Source organism: Epargyreus clarus, unplaced genomic scaffold (genome assembly GCF_041222505.1).
Source record: "Epargyreus clarus isolate Ecla_fem2 unplaced genomic scaffold, WU_Ecla_fem_2.2 ptg000017l, whole genome shotgun sequence".
In the NCBI taxonomy this organism is placed as follows: Eukaryota; Metazoa; Arthropoda; class Insecta; order Lepidoptera; family Hesperiidae; genus Epargyreus; species Epargyreus clarus.
The window spans coordinates 5,895,227-5,912,827 of record NW_027332225.1 but is presented as its reverse complement, the minus strand read 5'-3'; the positions used below and the strand labels follow the sequence as shown (position 1 = coordinate 5,912,827).

Sequence of the window (17,601 nt, the reverse complement as noted above, 5' to 3'; positions counted from 1 at the left end):
AAAATATATTTGTGTGCAGGTCGTGTGGACGATATGGCTACCGAGCTGAACAAGCCCCTGTCCAGTATTGCTATTGGATCGGCGGAAGGTTTCAACCAGGCCGAGCGCGCTATTAACACTGCTTGTAAAACAGGACGGTAAGCGACAGTTATCTTGTTTTTTATTGCATTCTTTTTTAAATTTCTTAACTTTTAACATACTACGTAGCTCAATTTTGATAACATAATACTGTAAAGTTCTTGGAACTAGTTAAGGTTTCATGATTTTTAAATTGTACATGTTATTTTCTGTGCTATAATTTCTATCTTTAAAGGTATTTACTAAACTTAGAATAAATGTATAATAAATGAATTGAAAATGCCTTTTAAAATCGCATCGACCCTAAATTGCATAACTTTTGCGAAACCAAATGTATATTCGGATACGTCTGATCGAATTAAACCTATGTTGTATGTAGATCATTAATTTTCACTTACGATTTTGTCTAGTTTTACATTAGTTATTTTTGTTACTTAATGACTCCACATAAACGCTATTTCTTATTCGTATCAGTTGGGTGATGCTGAAAAACGTGCACCTGGCGCCGGTGTGGCTGGTGCAGCTGGAGAAGAAGCTGCACTCGCTGCAGCCGCACCCGTCGTTCCGGCTGTTCCTCACCACGGAGATCAGCCCCAAGCTGCCCGTCAACCTGCTGCGAGCCGGCCGCGTGGTCGTCTTCGAGCCCCCGCCCGGTATCCGTGCGAACCTGCTGCGGACTTTCGCCACTGTGAGTGCTCTGTTGTTTTACGTGAATAGTTTCTTGAATCTTATCTTGAATAGTTCTGTAAATGGTTTCTTATTATAAGTGAACGTGGTAGAACTCTTTGTGGTTCGATTCCGGAGGCACCACCGCCACACCTATTTCTGCCTGTTATGCGCTGCTGTGATCTGGTTTGAAGGGTGTGGTAAGGGTGACATACTTTCCAGAGGCCAGGTAGGAATATCTAATTCTATCTGGGCTTGATTACAGATGTCTATGGGCGGCAGTAGTCACTTAGGTGGTAGGTAGTCACCATCAGGTGGACTGCATGCTCGTCTGCTTCTCCTATATTATATAAAAAAAACTTAGTTATGGTTTATACTGTATATTTCGTAATAAAGTAAATGTTAAACATCATCATTGTCATGTCATTATTGTCCCATTGCTGGTCCTTTCTAAATGAGAATGATTAGGCCATAGTCCACCGCGCTGGCCAACTGCGAAGTGCCTGAAAGAATTTCAGGCCTGGGATTTGAATTCTGACCCTTCGATCGAGGAGCCGAGTTTCTTAACCACTAGGCTATCACTGCTTTTTTTAAACATAAAATATATAAATTTTCTACTTTTACTTTTTTCTCATCATACTAAATTTTCAAACGTAAGAAATTTACAATTTAAGCTAAATAAGCGTTTATTTCCTTACCTTACGTTTAGTTTACAAATTTTAATATTGATTGTTTAGGTACCGGCCGCCCGCATGATGAAACAACCTTCGGAACGTGCTAGACTTTACTTCTTACTCGCCTGGTTCCATGGTAAGTTTTTAATTTGTAAATCATTATTTATCAACTATCTACGGATAAATATTGGGTACTGAAATGCTGCATTTTATTTGCCACAATATTAGTAAATAATTGCAATTCGACAGCGAAAGCACCACCAATATACCTATTGGCAGAGATGTAGGGATGTTGTTTTGAATTGGATAGGGCGAGGTGGAAAAGCAAAATAACAAGGAACTTTGTATTCGAACCGAGCTACATTAAAAATTGTACTTCCCTATACAGGCATTGTGCAAGAGCGTCTCCGCTACGTGCCCTTGGGATGGGCCAAGTACTACGAGTTCAACGAGTCGGACCTGCGCGTCGCCTGCGACACGCTCGACACCTGGATCGACGCTACTGCAATGGTTAGAGTGACATTTTTATTAACTAAACATCTATTGAGTTGTACACTGGTATTTCTACAATTGTATTAATGTAGTCATCGAGGACGTAATTTGATTTATTAAAGTAAATTATTAACATTTGCTTCCTATGAAGTCAGAATACAAGTCCCAATAATTTACAACAACTATCTAAGCTTTTTATTCAAATACACTATACACTATATTCCCAAAATAGGGCCGCACCAACCTGCCCCCGGAGAAGGTCCCGTGGGAGGCGCTGGTGACGCTGCTGTCGCAGTGCATCTACGGCGGCAAGATCGACAACGTGTTCGACCAGCGGCTACTGCACTCCTTCCTCTGCAAGCTGTTCACGCCGCGCTCCTTCGAGGCTGACTTCGCTCTCGTCGCCAATGTGGACGGGGTATGTATACATGTATACATTACGACTATACATTGACACTAGTAATTTTTAAGTATTTTTTTATTTTTAAATAATTTGTAATTTTTTTTGTATTTCTTACACGCCTGCGCCAATAAATTTATTTATTTCTTTCTGACATATTTTACAATGGTAATGCTAGATTATTAAAATTTCTTCATATTTTAAATTATCCGTAATCATATGAATTCCTGACACTATTTAATTCTGTTTACTCTCATGAAGGATAAAGCTATGCAAATTTCGCAGGCCACTGGTAACCAGCGCCACATCACCATGCCGGACGGCAACCGTCGCGACCACTTCCTCAAGTGGATCGAGGACCTGTCGGACAGGCAGACGCCCTCGTGGCTCGGATTGCCCAACAACGCTGAAAAGGTAAATTGATTGTATTCTCTCTCATGCTAATTGAATAACGCATATGTTTCGAGATTGTTTGATTTATTTCTATTATATTGCAACTCATCACTGCAAAGACTATGACAGATAATCAATCACGAATACATTTTTTATGCACTATTTTGTAATGGGGGTCGTGAACTCAAACTTAACATTACGTAAATATATCTACGTTATTTTATGTCAATATCTGCCTTGCCAAGGTTTGCTACATGATAAAAATCAGACATTTTGACAATAGGTAAATAATAAGTAAATTTTTGGTTTAGGTGCTTTTAACAACACAAGGTAGCGATCTCGTATCCAAGCTTTTGAAGATGCAACAACTGGAAGATGAAGAAGAACTTGCTTATAACGCTGCCACTCAAGACGACCCACGTAAGTTACGCTAAATATAATATCGATCTAAATAAATCCGTATATAAAAACATGCGTAAGCGCTATAACCCCTAATTCTGTGAAAAATATAGGTTGTATTTTTTTTTCTAGATTCCATTGTGGTGGAGGGAGACGGCCGCCCTGCCTGGATGAAAACACTGCACCAATCTGCTACCAATTGGCTACAATTATTCCCGAAGGAATTGCCGGTAAGATAAACATAAATGTCAAATATTTTAAGAAACTATAATGCATACGCCTATTAGTTTAACAGTATCGTATTTTGTGGCTTAGATTTGAGAAATTCAGTTACGAAATATCTTGCATAGTATTTCAATGTTTAAGTAAATATTATTTTTTGTTCAGACTTTACGCCGCACTGTGGAGAATATCAAGGACCCGTTGTACCGTTTCTTCGAGCGCGAAGTCGCTGCTGGAGCATCGCTCTTGCAGCAAGTCCTGCACGATTTGCGCAACGTCATTGCCATCTGTGAGGTAAGAGTTTGTGAACTATTGCAAAGTACGGCATTGAGTATTCTTTTTTCTTTCTAATTTTATGTGCAGATAAGTTTGAATTATCAGTATTTTTGTTTTTGTACGTGTAGTTAAGCGATCATTATCTAATTATGTGAGTTTCAGACCAAAGTCCTATAGTTTGTTCGACGGTTTTAAATTCACACAACCTTTGTGTTCTGTGCATGTTATAAATTAATTTTTCCCGTTTCAATGATAAAGAAAATTTTACAAGTCTTGAAATAGCAAACTGTACTGCCTCTACTTTTCACAATCTGACATGAGCTCCAAAACCAAAGATGGACACTAACATAATAATATCGTTTCTCGCGTGCAGGGCTCGATGAAGGAGACTGGACACTAACACATTAATCTCTGTTGTGGTTCAGGGCTCGATGAAGCAGACGAACGAGACGCGCGCGATGGTGGGCGCGCTGGTGCGCGGCATGCTGCCGAGCGGCTGGCGGCGCTACGCGGTGGCGCGCGGCTGCACGGTGCAGCAGTGGGCGGCGGACTTCGCGCGCCGCGTCGCGCAGCTCGCAGCCGTCTCCGAGGCCGTCGCCGACCGCGGCGCCAAGCGCTTGCAGGTACATGGAATTTCTAAACATTGTGTTATAATGAGACTGTCTATTCGCATGTTCGTTCGTTAATTTGGTATAGTTGTTGCGCGCAGGTTTAGTTAGCATATACTCCGTAACGTAAGGGCTCACAAATGCAGCTATGTACCCGTGGGCGAGAGCGGGCAGCGGACGGGTGCCTGGAGGGGTGCCGCGCTGTCTTCGTACCGTTAATATCTACAATTTGCTCTTCCACGCGACTCGTTTCTTTATTCAGAGCGGACTAGCAATTTGGCGTGGACTATACATAGGTCGATTCACTAAACATTGTACTGGAATGAAACTTTCTATCAGTGTTCGTTCATTGACTTAGTACTTCGAGACCCTATTAATAAAAAATATATATACGGTCGAATTGAGAAACCTCCTCCTTTTTTGAAGTCTGTTAAAAATGTAACTTTTTAATTTTATAAACCAACATAGCAAATAAATGTACATAGATCTTAATCGTCACTATGTTTGTATGTCTACGTGCGTGATTAGTTTTAGTGTCAAGAAAAATAAAATCTTTATTTTTTTCTCATTTTAAGTCGTTTTACTTTATAATTTTACAGAGTATCCCTGTATGGCTGGGAGGTCTTCTCAACCCGGAGGCGTACATCACCGCAACACGTCAGTGCGTGGCTCAGGCTAACTCCTGGTCGCTTGAAGAATTGCACTTGCAGGTAAGAAAACCAATCCAATCATAACATTTTTTTAACTATGTTAATGTGCAATTTAAATTTATGTATACCTACAAGTATGTAGTACATTATAGTCTTTTTGTCTGTGGTAGCTCGTACAATCACCATATATGTGAATATTTAAATGTGAGGCTTACGACTTATATGAACATTACAGGTGACCATCCCCGACCCGGGTACTCCGACCGAGAACGCGCAAACGGAGTGGTCGTTCTCCGTGACTGGGCTCAAGCTGCAGGGCGCCACCGTGAAGGGCAACCGTCTGTTGCTCACCAACACCATCATGGTCGACTTGCCGCTCACTGTGCTCACATGGATTCGGTGAGAATATTTTGTTGACTTATTAATTATATGATGAATTACAGTGGCAGAACCCTATACCACTTATTTCTGCTTAATAGTTGAATCAAGTGTTGCTGTATACTGGTTTGAAAGACTGCAGGAATTTTACATGGTAACAACGAGTCAGTGGCATTCCTTAGAGAGAGAGAGACCAGTAATCATATCTGAGGTCCTTCTAACTAAGAGAGACTACTATAAGTGCTCTCTTAATTTTCAAGCGCGTCAACATCATCATTTCGTTTGTTAATAGTAAAATAATATTTCAGGGGTCCGGAGCCGGCGGCGGGCGCGCAGGCGGGCGGGCACACGCTGACGCTGCCGGTGTACCTGAACAGCGCGCGCTCGGAGCTGCTGTTCACGGTGCGGCTGCCCATCGCCGCCGGACAGGAGCCGCACGCCTTCTACGAGCGCGGCGTCGCGCTGCTCACCTCCACCGCGCTCAACTAAACCGGACACCACTATCCGTTGCTTGTCTACACTCCTATAACTATGGCTCATACCATAGCAAGCACCATTACAATTTAGGCAGCTTCCTTGCAAGATAATATAAATAAAACACACGTATTTAATTCTACATTAATTATTGTTGCTTAATTGCACACCTAAAACTATTTATGCTTAAAAATATTTATGCAAATTTCAATAAATTATTCCACAAATAAAACTACTGTTTTTTTTCTTCTATATTTAATTAAGAACAACGCATGGACAATTAAATAACGCACAAACCGGTGGAAACAAAAAGCCCGGCACCGTACTTTCCACGAAGCGCCGCCAGATATTCACGGCGCCCGTGCAAATATCAATACATACATACCTTTACAAAACTTAAAATATACATTGCATAGACAATCGTGTACATGGCGCCGGCGTGGCGTAGGTTTCCCCGCCAGACCGTAAAAATGTCGGCACCTGGTTTCAAAATTCCAGGCCGACCGAAATGGCGTCGTATTGTGGTTTTGCGTTAAAAGATTCAATTAAAACTTACAAAATACACAGTAATAATATTGAGAAAACAATATAAATTCTAAAGTTGACTAGTTCCTTGTATTACCGTCTTCATACCACTTTGTTTTTGTTTTGGCAACCTGAAAATAAGTTGTATATTTAGTAAAAAATGTATGACTACAAGAAAATTGCTATTAAACAAGTTAAAAATATAGCCTTTGTTTACTCCCACAATTTAGAAGAATAAATATTAAATAATAAATTGTGAGTAACAATAACAAAATTGTGGGAGTAACAAAAGTAAGAGATGTCGCTAGATGGGACATCTCGTACTTTAATATAACAGCTGTCAAACCCAAACGATAACTGTCAAACCATATGGGCTTACAGAGCTTTGTTGCTATAATTGATATCGTTAGACAAAATAATAAATATGATCCGTTAAAACTTACCGAATGTGTATTATTTTACGCGGCGATGACGGGTGCACGAGGTCGTGCTGTCTCTCCCACTCCGCGTTCTTCAGATGCCGTCGCTGGCGCCGACGATCCACATAACTTATCTGTAATTTTAAATGTTGTATATTAATAATAAATCGAATTCTAACAATCATAATAATAACATACCTGAAGAAATCACTTCACAAATGTATATTATATCAAGAACATCAGTAATACTGACCACACAACTGGCTGGAATCCAGACGAAGGCGGTGATGAGCACCACGAAGCCAACAATGTTGTCGCGGAGGAAGCCCAGCACGTTGTTAATGTTTATGTCCTCGATAATGTCCCAAAAACGCTCCACAACATCTTGGATCGTTTTTTCACAAACACCCTACAAATAACAAATGTTAATTAGGTAAATATGAAATAGGATATGCTAGAGTCATCTGATTTTTTTTAAATAAAATGTAACTACCTTATTACAAAATCCTTGGATACATGGAGTTCCATCTGGTAGGATGTCATTGTGCGCCACGGGGAAGCAAGTTTTATTCAAACTTTTACGGCAACAACGCTTGCACGCATCGGCAACTGTAACAATTAAACAACAATTAAGAGCATAAAATACTGCTTTAAAGCATAAAAGATTTCAGGACTAGAATGAAGTGTACTGACCGATGTCGCACATACAGCTGTGCATACCCTGCGTCTCGCAGTAGGGCACGCACGTCCCGTTGCGGCAGCGGCCGCGCTCCGCGCACTCGTGCTCGTCCGCGATCGCCGGCGCCTGCAACCGACCGTACGTCACAACATACATCTGCTATGAAAGTAGACTATAAGTCTGATACAAACACATGTTATGATGATATCTTTGGATACAAGATAAATATATTTTGTTTAATCTTATAGACAAATCGTAATAAAAATAAAGTAAATAACTATCACTAATTATTGCTAATGTAATCCAGATTTCTTACAACAACAATTAGTCTTTTTTTTTTGTTCACAAGGGGGAAACCTTCAAAAGGTACCCGATGCCTTGGGAGCGACACAGGGTTATGTGGGACTCTTACCGCACTACACCCCCCCCCCCCCCCCCGGGTGGGCGTCCACAGCGCTGCGTAGAGGACTCCGGGATCTCCAAAGGAACGCAACCGGAGTCCTCTTAGCGCATTGCCCCATCGGGCTCCGCCCAGGAGAGCTTATCGCTCACCGCACCGTCTGGTGCGTACGACGGTATGCGACCACACATACCGCCGTCCTTCCCGGGGCCGTTGGCCGGGCGGTTCGAGCTCCCACTCTTGCCACCCACGACCCCAGAAGCACCCTTTTAGTCGCCTCTTACGACAGGCAGGGGAATACCGTAGCCCTATTCTTGTCCCGGAACTACAGGGATAAACAACAATTAGTCTACTTGATTGAGTCTCTATTTATTATTTTATTCATGTTTTTTTTTTTTTATATAATACAGGAGTAGTAGACTAGCATGCAATCCACCTGATGGTAAGTGCTACTGCCGCCCATGAACATCTGTAATCAACCCCAGATAGGATAAGATATTCCTACCTGAGGTCGACCACAAATCCACCGCTACCCCTGAGGACTAAGCTGGAACGCCTCGGAAAAGTCTGTATCCCTTACCAGACCCTTCAAAACGGAACACAGCAGAGCTTTAACACTGCCGTTATTAGGCAGAAATAGGTGTGGCGGTGGTGCGCCGTGGCGCCGGAGTCGAACCACAAAGGGTTCTACCACCTTCACAATGTTATTTCTTATATCCCACAACAGGAAAGACGCCCAATAAAACACTAGCGTTTACTACAAAATACTAATTGCTCATTCGAAATTTCGAACAGAGTAACGTTCTCGCCCTCGCAGGCGGGGTGCGCGGCCTCGCGGCACACCACGCCCGGCGCGCGAACACGTACCTTAGGGCAGTCAGCGGAGGCGCCGTTGCAGGTGGCCTCGCCCTCGCAGGCGGGGTGCGCGGCCTCGCGGCACACCACGCCCGGCGCGCGAACACGTACCTTGGGGCAGTCAGCGGAGGCGCCGTTGCAGGTGGCCTCGCCCTCGCAGGCGGGGTGCGCGGCCTCGCGGCACACCACGCCCGGCGCGCGAACACGTACCTTGGGGCAGTCAGCGGAGGCGCCGTTGCAGGTGGCCTCGCCCTCGCAGGCGGGGTGCGCGGCCTCGCGGCACACCACGCCCGGCGCGCGAACACGTACCTTGGGGCAGTCAGCGGAGGCGCCGTTGCAGGTGGCCTCGCCCTCGCAGGCGGGGTGCGCGGCCTCGCGGCACACCACGCCCGGCGCGCGAACACGTACCTTAGGGCAGTCAGCGGAGGCGCCGTTGCAGGTGGCCTCGCCCTCGCAGGCGGGGTGCGCGGCCTCGCGGCACACCACGCCCGGCGCGCGAACACGTACCTTGGGGCAGTCAGCGGAGGCGCCGTTGCAGGTGGCCTCGCCCTCGCAGGCGGGGTGCGCGGCCTCGCGGCACACCACGCCCGGCGCGCGAACACGTACCTTGGGGCAGTCAGCGGAGGCGCCGTTGCAGGTGGCCTCGCCCTCGCAGGCGGGGTGCGCGGCCTCGCGGCACACCACGCCCGGCGCGCGAACACGTACCTTGGGGCAGTCAGCGGAGGCGCCGTTGCAGGTGGCCTCGCCCTCGCAGGCGGGGTGCGCGGCCTCGCGGCACACCACGCCCGGCGGCGCGAACACACAGCCCGCGCAGCACGGGGAGTTCTTGTCACTGCACAGACACTCACTTTTTATTACAAGCTTATATTTAACTTTCGATGGTAGTTCATATGTATGTGCGGGTCACTCGCAAATGACTTTTAACAGCTAACAAAAAAAAACATATTTGAAATTTTGATTGGTTTGTATAACATGTGGTTGATTTGGATGTCAATGCACAATGATGATTATTTGTACAAATGAGTAATTTTAAAACAAGTAAATTACCTGCAAACAGCTCCTTGATTTTTCCTCAATTTACAATTCTTGTCACAGCACATATCATTATCTTCAGTTCCTGTAACAAATAAATTTATTGTTTTTATTACAATTATTTTTTGTATACTTTGAAATCTGCTTACATATCTCATTGTTTAATCATAATTATTATTACAACATTCTTTTAATTTACGGATGGTTAATGGAAGTATTTGTCAGTATGCTAGTATGTCAATATGCCTAGTAAACGATGTTTGAACATGTGTTTTTGTTTTGTCAAGTAAGAGTATGAGCAACGTACCCAGCAGGCCGGCGTCGCACTCCTCGCCGCCCTCGACGCGCAGGTTGCCACAGAAGCTCTCCTCGGGCTCCGAGAAGCAGCGCCCCGACTTCGCCTGCAGCACCTTGCGGATCGACCGCAGCGAGCACGGGGAAAACCTCTGCATAGAGAATATTGGGATGTAGATTGATGAACAATTATTTATTTACAATTAAAGGAACATTTAATTAAATGTAAATTTGGAATGGAATGTACCTATATTATAGAAAATTAGCAATAGATGAAATAGTTTTCTAAATTTATATGTTCTACCAATACACAAGTCAAATTTTATCTGGAATTGTTTTTCGTCGTAACGTAAACATTAAATGTTATAGACGTCCATTTTTCAATGTTTACTTTCAAAAGTCCGTATCATAGTTATTAGCAGAGTAAGGTATCGCACCTTGTTGTTGACGTCGTACCCGCTGACGCTGTAGGTGTACATGAGGTAGGAGCCGCCCTGGCTGGCGGCGGGCGAGCACTCGGCCACGTCGGGGTCGTGCTCGGAGCCCCAGTTGTGGCCGAACTCGTGCGCCGTCACCAGGTCCGCCTCGCGCGTGATCACGCGCTGCCCGTAGTGGTTGCGCGACGAGCTCAGCCCCGAGTTCAGGTATAGCGTGTAACCGTTCTTGAAGTACTCTACACACCACATACACGACCATTATAACATTGTCATTCAACGGATTCAAAGGAAATACATACATATATCTCATTGTCTTGTATTATCTATGTTGTATACATCAAACACGACACATATTTTGTTAATTTGCATGACTCACTATATGCAAGTCTTGCGGTAGCAAACTTTCTGATCGACTGAATTATTTTGATGTTACACGTTTCCCACTTCTATTGCCTTGAAATATAGTACGTATACGTTAAAAATATATTTACACTTGAATCAATAAAGCAAAAAGCAAACGAACACAAAAACACTCACATTATGCACCAAATAAATAGCTGAAACAAAAAGACCAAACTGAAATAAATCATAAACAAAAAACAAGAAGCATAAATAAAAGAAAATTTACATTTGAAATCATAATTAAAAATATTCCCATAGTCAATATATGTAGTAATAAAGTAGGTATCAGTAAATAAATATAAAACGAGATAATAACCATACACTACCACAGTTCGTAAATATCAATACAAGGCTTATACGTACCTGGCGTACAAATTCCTCCAACGGAGTTCCGTCGCGGGGAGCCGACGTACGCTAGCCCCAAGATGCCGCCCTCGAACTTCAAATCAGTAAACAGATGCGCCAGGCAGAAATCCTTATGAGAGTATTCTCGGCTAAACACCTGAATACCATGATTATATTAAACTAAACTGAAGTAATATTAATTTGAGGCATTCCAACTTTAAATTAATGGTAGAAAGGTATGTAGCTGACCTCTGGTAAGACTAAAATGTTATCTGAGGTTGATTGCAGACGCCCGTGGTCAGCAGTGACATTTACCATCAAATAATCTGCATTCTTGTTGCTAATATCTATATGTAAACAGCTACAGCTCTTACATCCCTCGTTGTACTCTATTGAGCGCGGGATTTTCTGCACTATGCAACGATAGTAAAGTTTTTACCCTTTTCCACTTATCATATCATCACTTCACTTAATTAGGAGTATTTAATGACGAGATAGCATGATCATTAAATTTCTTGTATTTAAATTGTATTATAGCTACATTTAACCTATAATGGTATAATTATGTAATCCCTGCATAATACAGGGAAAATAGGCTGCACTTAAAAATAATTGCATGAATATAAGAGGTGATTACAAACGGAGTACCTCGAGCAAGTTGCGCACGTCCCACTTCTCGCGCACCATGTTGTAGTGCGCCTCCCCGCCGCGGACGCGCGTCGGCTCCGAGTGCACTAGGATCTTCTTTATCACGAAACCCATGCCCTTAAACCCGTCCATATCCTGGAAACATTATACGGTGGTACTATTTAATGAAAACGACATTTCAATCCAAAAAAGATCGAAAATAAATGTTGCATTAAACCACGACGTTTTTATTTGACTTATGTTAAACCCGAAAAAATCGGTCCTGACGGTCGGTGTGATACTGGTATTCGCTATTAACAATTTACTATTCTATTTTATCATTTTATAATACAAATCACTATTTAATCGGGCAGTGTAACGCCCTATTCGAAGTATTCCACAGAAGTACCCCAACATTCTACTATTATACTATTATACTACTATTACTACTAGTTTGTCATATACCAACCTGTACAACAAAATTCAAGAAAAAGCAGTATAAATGCCAGTCTGCCACTCTATACAACACAAGTGACAGAAAGTTAAACATATACCCGTTAACTATGTCAAAGCTGAAAGAAGTCACTATAAAATATTTGTTGCAATTAAAATATAATGAAACAGAACAACTGTTATAAGATATTATTTGCTTTCATTATATCAGTGCTAGTGACATTCGGATCACACACACTCTTTCACTCCCAAACACTAAGACACACCATCACACAGTCACACACACACACACATACATACACACACGCTAATATGAGTTGGACACGCTTTTAATTTAAGTAGTCATAATTCGTAAAACATGTGTATATTAGTTAAATTTTTGTCCTGGTGATGAGCGGGGCACCCAGTAATACTGGCTACCAACCCAGTACAGGGGCCCTTGCGTCTTGTTTTGTATATAATTGTACTTTAATCAATAAAACATATTTTTTTTTTATTATTACCCTCATTATAAATTAAAAGTTCTGATACTGCATCAGATCAATAAATATTCTCATTTGATATATACAAATTGCCAGTTAATTACACATTAATATATATGTATGTATATTTTTGTATGTAATGTATATTTATATAACATTTAAAACGTTAATAAAGATATTATCAGGTACTGCATCATATTATATCACGTAATGTCCCTATTAATTGTAAGGAGTTGACAGCTTATAACACTTGCAATTTTAAGACCCACAATATAGTTCGTAAATTTTGAGAATACAGTTTTCTATACCCATGGTAAACTACATATAAGCCAATTAACAATGCACAATAATTGTAGAAAATACAAATATTTCCAAACAGGACTTACCTGGCGGTCTTGCCACACTGTATCGTTATATATCTTGTGTACGCGATCGATGAGACTTATCTAAGAAAAACATCAACATTAATTGTTTAAAACTCAACCAACATAACCAAATCATCAAAAAGATAATGATTTCCATTTGTGCTTACCAAGTAGCTGATAGTAGTTTTAGTATTACTTGCACCCATTTCCTGAAAGAATCTGTAATCTGCGACGAGAAGCAAGGGGCAGCGTGTTTTTGTTGGAGTGTATTCATAATCACTTTGTCTCTTGACCCTTTTTCCTCTATTTGAATCAGAGTCAACACTATCGCTTTGTTTGTGGTCTAGGTACTTGTCTTTCTCCGATCGTTCGTGTACTGTTTCGAGGTCCTCCTCTTCGTTGTCCTCATCCAACTCTGCTTCTAATAGGGCATGGAGGAGAATATTCACATAAAATAATTACAAATTTCACTAACTTTAATAGCAATATAGCAGGAGTCTCTTCCGATTGTTCATCTCTCATGAAGAAAGATTATAACACCGAATAACACTATGAACCCACTTAGACATCTTTTGATAAATAAAATAACCGACGATATTAATTAAGGTAAGTGCGAGCGCTTCGGTCAGAGGCTATTATCGAACTGCAACTAGCTGGCCACCCCTCCAGTGCTCGGTGTTACGCATGATGGTTCGATATTTGTTAAGAGAGAGTAGTAGTAAAACATCGCATAATTTTTGATGATTTATGCCATCAGCACAGAAACTATATAAAAAGAATACATTACAGCAATTTTTACACAGTACTTACCTTGCCCTTCCTTCACATAGCCACAAACTCTCGGCTGGTTCTCGTGATCTGCCCAGCTGAATCTAATGTCAGAAGAGCGATATGTGATCATGCTCTTTGAATCTAGGTTTGGCAAATGCCTCCAGGATGGCTAAAAGAAAATATTTGTATCAAAAATCTTTCAAAACTACTTAATTTAAAAAACATATCTGCAATAATAATGACTGTAGTAATGGCTTTAAAATTTTTTTTCAAATAACGTCATACTTCACATGTGAAATCATTTAGTGAAGTGAACATATAAACTATTTATAATGTTAGTTATTAAAAAATTCCTCACCTCAATATGATATGTTTCCTCGGGTGTATGAATAATACCAGTCATTACTCCTTCATCCACATGTAGTTTCACATCTGAAGCTTTCTCACCAAATACTCTTCCAGTATAAAAGTTCTCACGATCTGTAATGAGTGTAAATATGACATAAATTGATACATAGATGATCTACAAATAAACTACAATTTTATATAAAATATATCAAGACAATAAAATGATGAAGTAACATTATTACCAATATAAAACAAAGATGTAATATATTGTAATTTGTTCCAAAACCCTAAAAACTTCATATCTGCACAACTGTATTATGTATAACAATTATACTACTGAAGGGTTTTTTCTTATAGCCTGCTGAATCCTGAAGCTTACGTAACAACTTGATAGAAGATTTTTAATGAAATATTTAAGATTCAAGAGACCAAATGTCATTTTAGCAAATTGTACCTGAGTCTAATCAGCAATTAATGTAGCATCAAACGGTTTAAAATATAATTACATTACCCAACAGTATAAATCTTTTTTTTTTTTTATTCAGAGAAAAGAAAGGGCTTTATCGCTCATGCGATCATGCCACCCTAGTTATCAACATTTTAATATAATTAACCAAGCAATAAATTAATCAAATTATAATCAATTAACATTTAAGCTATCTAACGTCTAATGAGTCCATAAAGCTTTCTGGCATCATTAGACGTCGGATCCGCCAGCATGCTATTGCAGCATCCGATCAAATTAAAATTAAAATTAACATTTTTCCGCTCGTTACTAATTTGCACACATTCCATTAAAATATGGTAGGGATCTTCAACGACATTACATGTTAGGCAGTTTGGTGAGGTATTTTTACGCATCATGTACGAAAATCTGTTACATGGAATGTGTCCAGATCGTAGTCGTGTCAGCAATTAATGTAGCATCCAACGGTTTAAAATATATTTATTATTTTTTATGATAAAACATTTTATTTTTATTATATAAATATGAACATACCGACATGAAGAGTAGTTTTCTTCCCATTGCCATCAACAGCATATGCTTTAAAATTGGAATGCAGCACCGAGCTATGTGGATGAAGTATTAGCCGGAAATCTTTGCCCAAGGTATTGAAATGTAACTCCTTGATGGTGTTAAAGGGATGACTAGATAATTTTGTACCACGCTTCACTACATGATGAGTCAGACTTGACGCATGCAGTGTCTCAAAGTACTTCAAATTATTATAGATTGAGCCTGAAATATTCATAGAATGATATTAATATTGTCAAGATGATGTACAAGGTGTCATTACGCCATATTTACAGACACAACTATTATGATTGAGAACTACAAATTTTTAATTTTTCTTTTTATGTCTGTAAATATTAAATAAAGAATATTTGAAAAAATTTAATCCGGAATTATGTTTTATTTTTGTCAAACCCTAATAAACTGAGAGACAGAGAGAGAGAGAGATATAATGCTCCTATTCTATAATGCACACTTACAAAGTCTGTGTGAGTGTGTGCATAAATAAAATAAAGTTATGCTAACTGAAGCCTTTCTGTAATAAACATAGGAGTTGGGTCAAAAACTTTATTTTGATACGAATTTAACAATATGATTAAATTACATCTCTAGTTCATCGCATAAATGTTAAAAATACACAGTAATGTCTATGTATAATAAGATTTATAACATTGTTATAGATCTATAAAATAAAACTTTACATCATAACCGATAAAAATACTTACACGTACTAGAACTTATAGAAATTGCTATTACAGCAAACAACTGTAATATTTTCATACACAACATGATATTTACATAAAAACACAACTTTCAGAATTCACTTGTAAACACTTGATATACCACATTACCGAAGTATCCTACTTCATAATAATTCCAAATCAAGTAACTTCTACAGAACTAAATAGGTTTTTGTTTATCCAGATTCGATTTCTATTATATCTACAATATTGATAGAAATATGGAAAAACTCAATTATTTTAACCTTTTCTTAATAAAATAAGAACAATATAAAATAGGATGAAGTCGTCTGTCTGACACTGACAATTGCTGACATTGACAGTAGTTTGTTATTTTTATTTTTTATAACCATACTCCATCAAAAAAAAAATACAACTGAAAGACTTCCGGTTTATGAATTAATATAGTGCTCTTGGTCTTTCGCAAAAAAAAATAATAATTTCATGTAGTGTCGTATGCTGGGTTGTTTAGGTTAAAAAAACATTTTCAAGCCTAATAATACAAGTACACAATCTGCAAAATTACTTCGATACTTATACTGATACTGATTTACTGGATTACTCCTGGAGTGCTACGTTGTATCCGTAACCGCGATAAATTACATCTCAAAGTAAAAAAGCACGCTGACGATCAAATACTGAAAATAACTTATACACGATATCGGAACTTTTGTCACAACTTAATCTGTAAACTCAAAAATAATTATGATAAAAATAAATTAGAAAACTCTAACAAAAACTGCAAAACATTATGGAAGTCTATAAAATCTATCTGTAATTTGACTAATAATAAATCTGTTGACTCACACAAACTTGAAAACATATCGTCATCGCCCGTTGAATCTGCTAATCTCATTAATTATCATTTTGCAAATATAGGTAGATCGCTAGCCGAAAACATTAATAAACCGCCATTTCCTACAATAAATCCTAACCTTAATAAAATTTCACCTGCTAATTCATTTGTCCTCTTAAACACTGACGCCTCTGAAGTAAACTATGTTATAACTAATCTTTCTAATGACTCTGCTCCTGGATCAGACAATATTCCAAATTCATTTATCAAAAGAGCCAGCCATATCTTAACGCCGATTCTCTGCCATATTTATAATCTTTGTTTTGAAAAGGGTATATTTCCTTCTGTTTTTAAAATAGCCATCGTTACCCCCATTTATAAGAGTGGGAATAAAGAGGACGTAAATAACTATAGGCCCATTTCGGTACTTCCCGCACTATCTAAAATATTGGAAAAGTTAATTAATTACCGCTTACGTAAGTTCTTCGCTGATAACGATCTCCTATCTAAAAATCAATTTGGTTTTAGGAACGGTATCTCTTCAGAGGACGCTGTTTTAGCCCTAACCGAGGAGATTTGTTACCAACTTGATTCTGGTAATAAATGCCTTGGCGTCTTTTTGGACTTATCCAAAGCCTTCGACACAGTTTCTATCCCCATTCTCTTAGAAAAACTGTATCATTTTGGTATAAGAGGTGTTCCACACTCTTTTCTTTCAGACTATCTTACAGACCGTCAGCAACAATTAAAACTTGGCCAAATTATAAGTAGCCCGATGAATATCTCCTATGGCATTCCTCAAGGTAGTGTTTTAGGCCCTACCTTATTTCTCATATACGTAAATGAGCTCTGTAACTTTAACCTCCCAAATTGCAAAATTTTCACCTATGCTGATGACACTGCACT

The 17,601-nt window shown here is 39.8% G+C and overlaps 2 protein-coding genes across 8 annotated transcripts in view; one reads left to right on the top strand and one right to left on the bottom strand.

Annotated features, from left to right (window-relative positions):
• The window catches only part of Dhc64C (dynein heavy chain, cytoplasmic), a 47,744-nt gene extending 41,802 nt beyond the window's left edge, over positions 1-5,942 (top strand). For all 7 annotated transcript variants that reach the window (XM_073081915.1, XM_073081917.1, XM_073081912.1 and 4 more), the window contains 13 exons: positions 20-137; positions 553-766; positions 1,482-1,554; positions 1,807-1,928; positions 2,143-2,328; positions 2,596-2,724; positions 3,015-3,123; positions 3,235-3,332; positions 3,490-3,618; positions 4,026-4,223; positions 4,808-4,918; positions 5,094-5,257; positions 5,545-5,942. In XM_073081915.1, coding sequence (XP_072938016.1) covers positions 20-137; positions 553-766; positions 1,482-1,554; positions 1,807-1,928; positions 2,143-2,328; positions 2,596-2,724; positions 3,015-3,123; positions 3,235-3,332; positions 3,490-3,618; positions 4,026-4,223; positions 4,808-4,918; positions 5,094-5,257; positions 5,545-5,725 — 1,832 coding nt within the window. In that variant the 3' untranslated portion in view covers positions 5,726-5,942. The remainder of the gene's footprint in view (positions 1-19; positions 138-552; positions 767-1,481; positions 1,555-1,806; positions 1,929-2,142; positions 2,329-2,595; positions 2,725-3,014; positions 3,124-3,234; positions 3,333-3,489; positions 3,619-4,025; positions 4,224-4,807; positions 4,919-5,093; positions 5,258-5,544) is intronic.
• Positions 5,937-16,200, bottom strand: Tace (ADAM 17-like protease Tace). The gene is made up of 17 exons (XM_073081918.1): positions 15,885-16,200; positions 15,145-15,384; positions 14,155-14,276; positions 13,836-13,965; positions 13,193-13,446; positions 13,047-13,106; positions 11,747-11,881; positions 11,117-11,255; positions 10,352-10,587; positions 9,928-10,066; positions 9,636-9,705; positions 8,700-9,420; positions 7,348-7,459; positions 7,148-7,263; positions 6,908-7,063; positions 6,679-6,788; positions 5,937-6,366 (listed from the first exon to the last, which is right to left on the bottom strand). The coding sequence occupies exons 1-17, from the start codon at positions 15,946-15,948 to the stop codon at positions 6,306-6,308; spliced, it is 2,865 nt and encodes a 954-aa protein (XP_072938019.1). The 5' UTR covers positions 15,949-16,200; the 3' UTR covers positions 5,937-6,305.
• Positions 16,201-17,601: the final 1,401 nt, after the last annotated feature.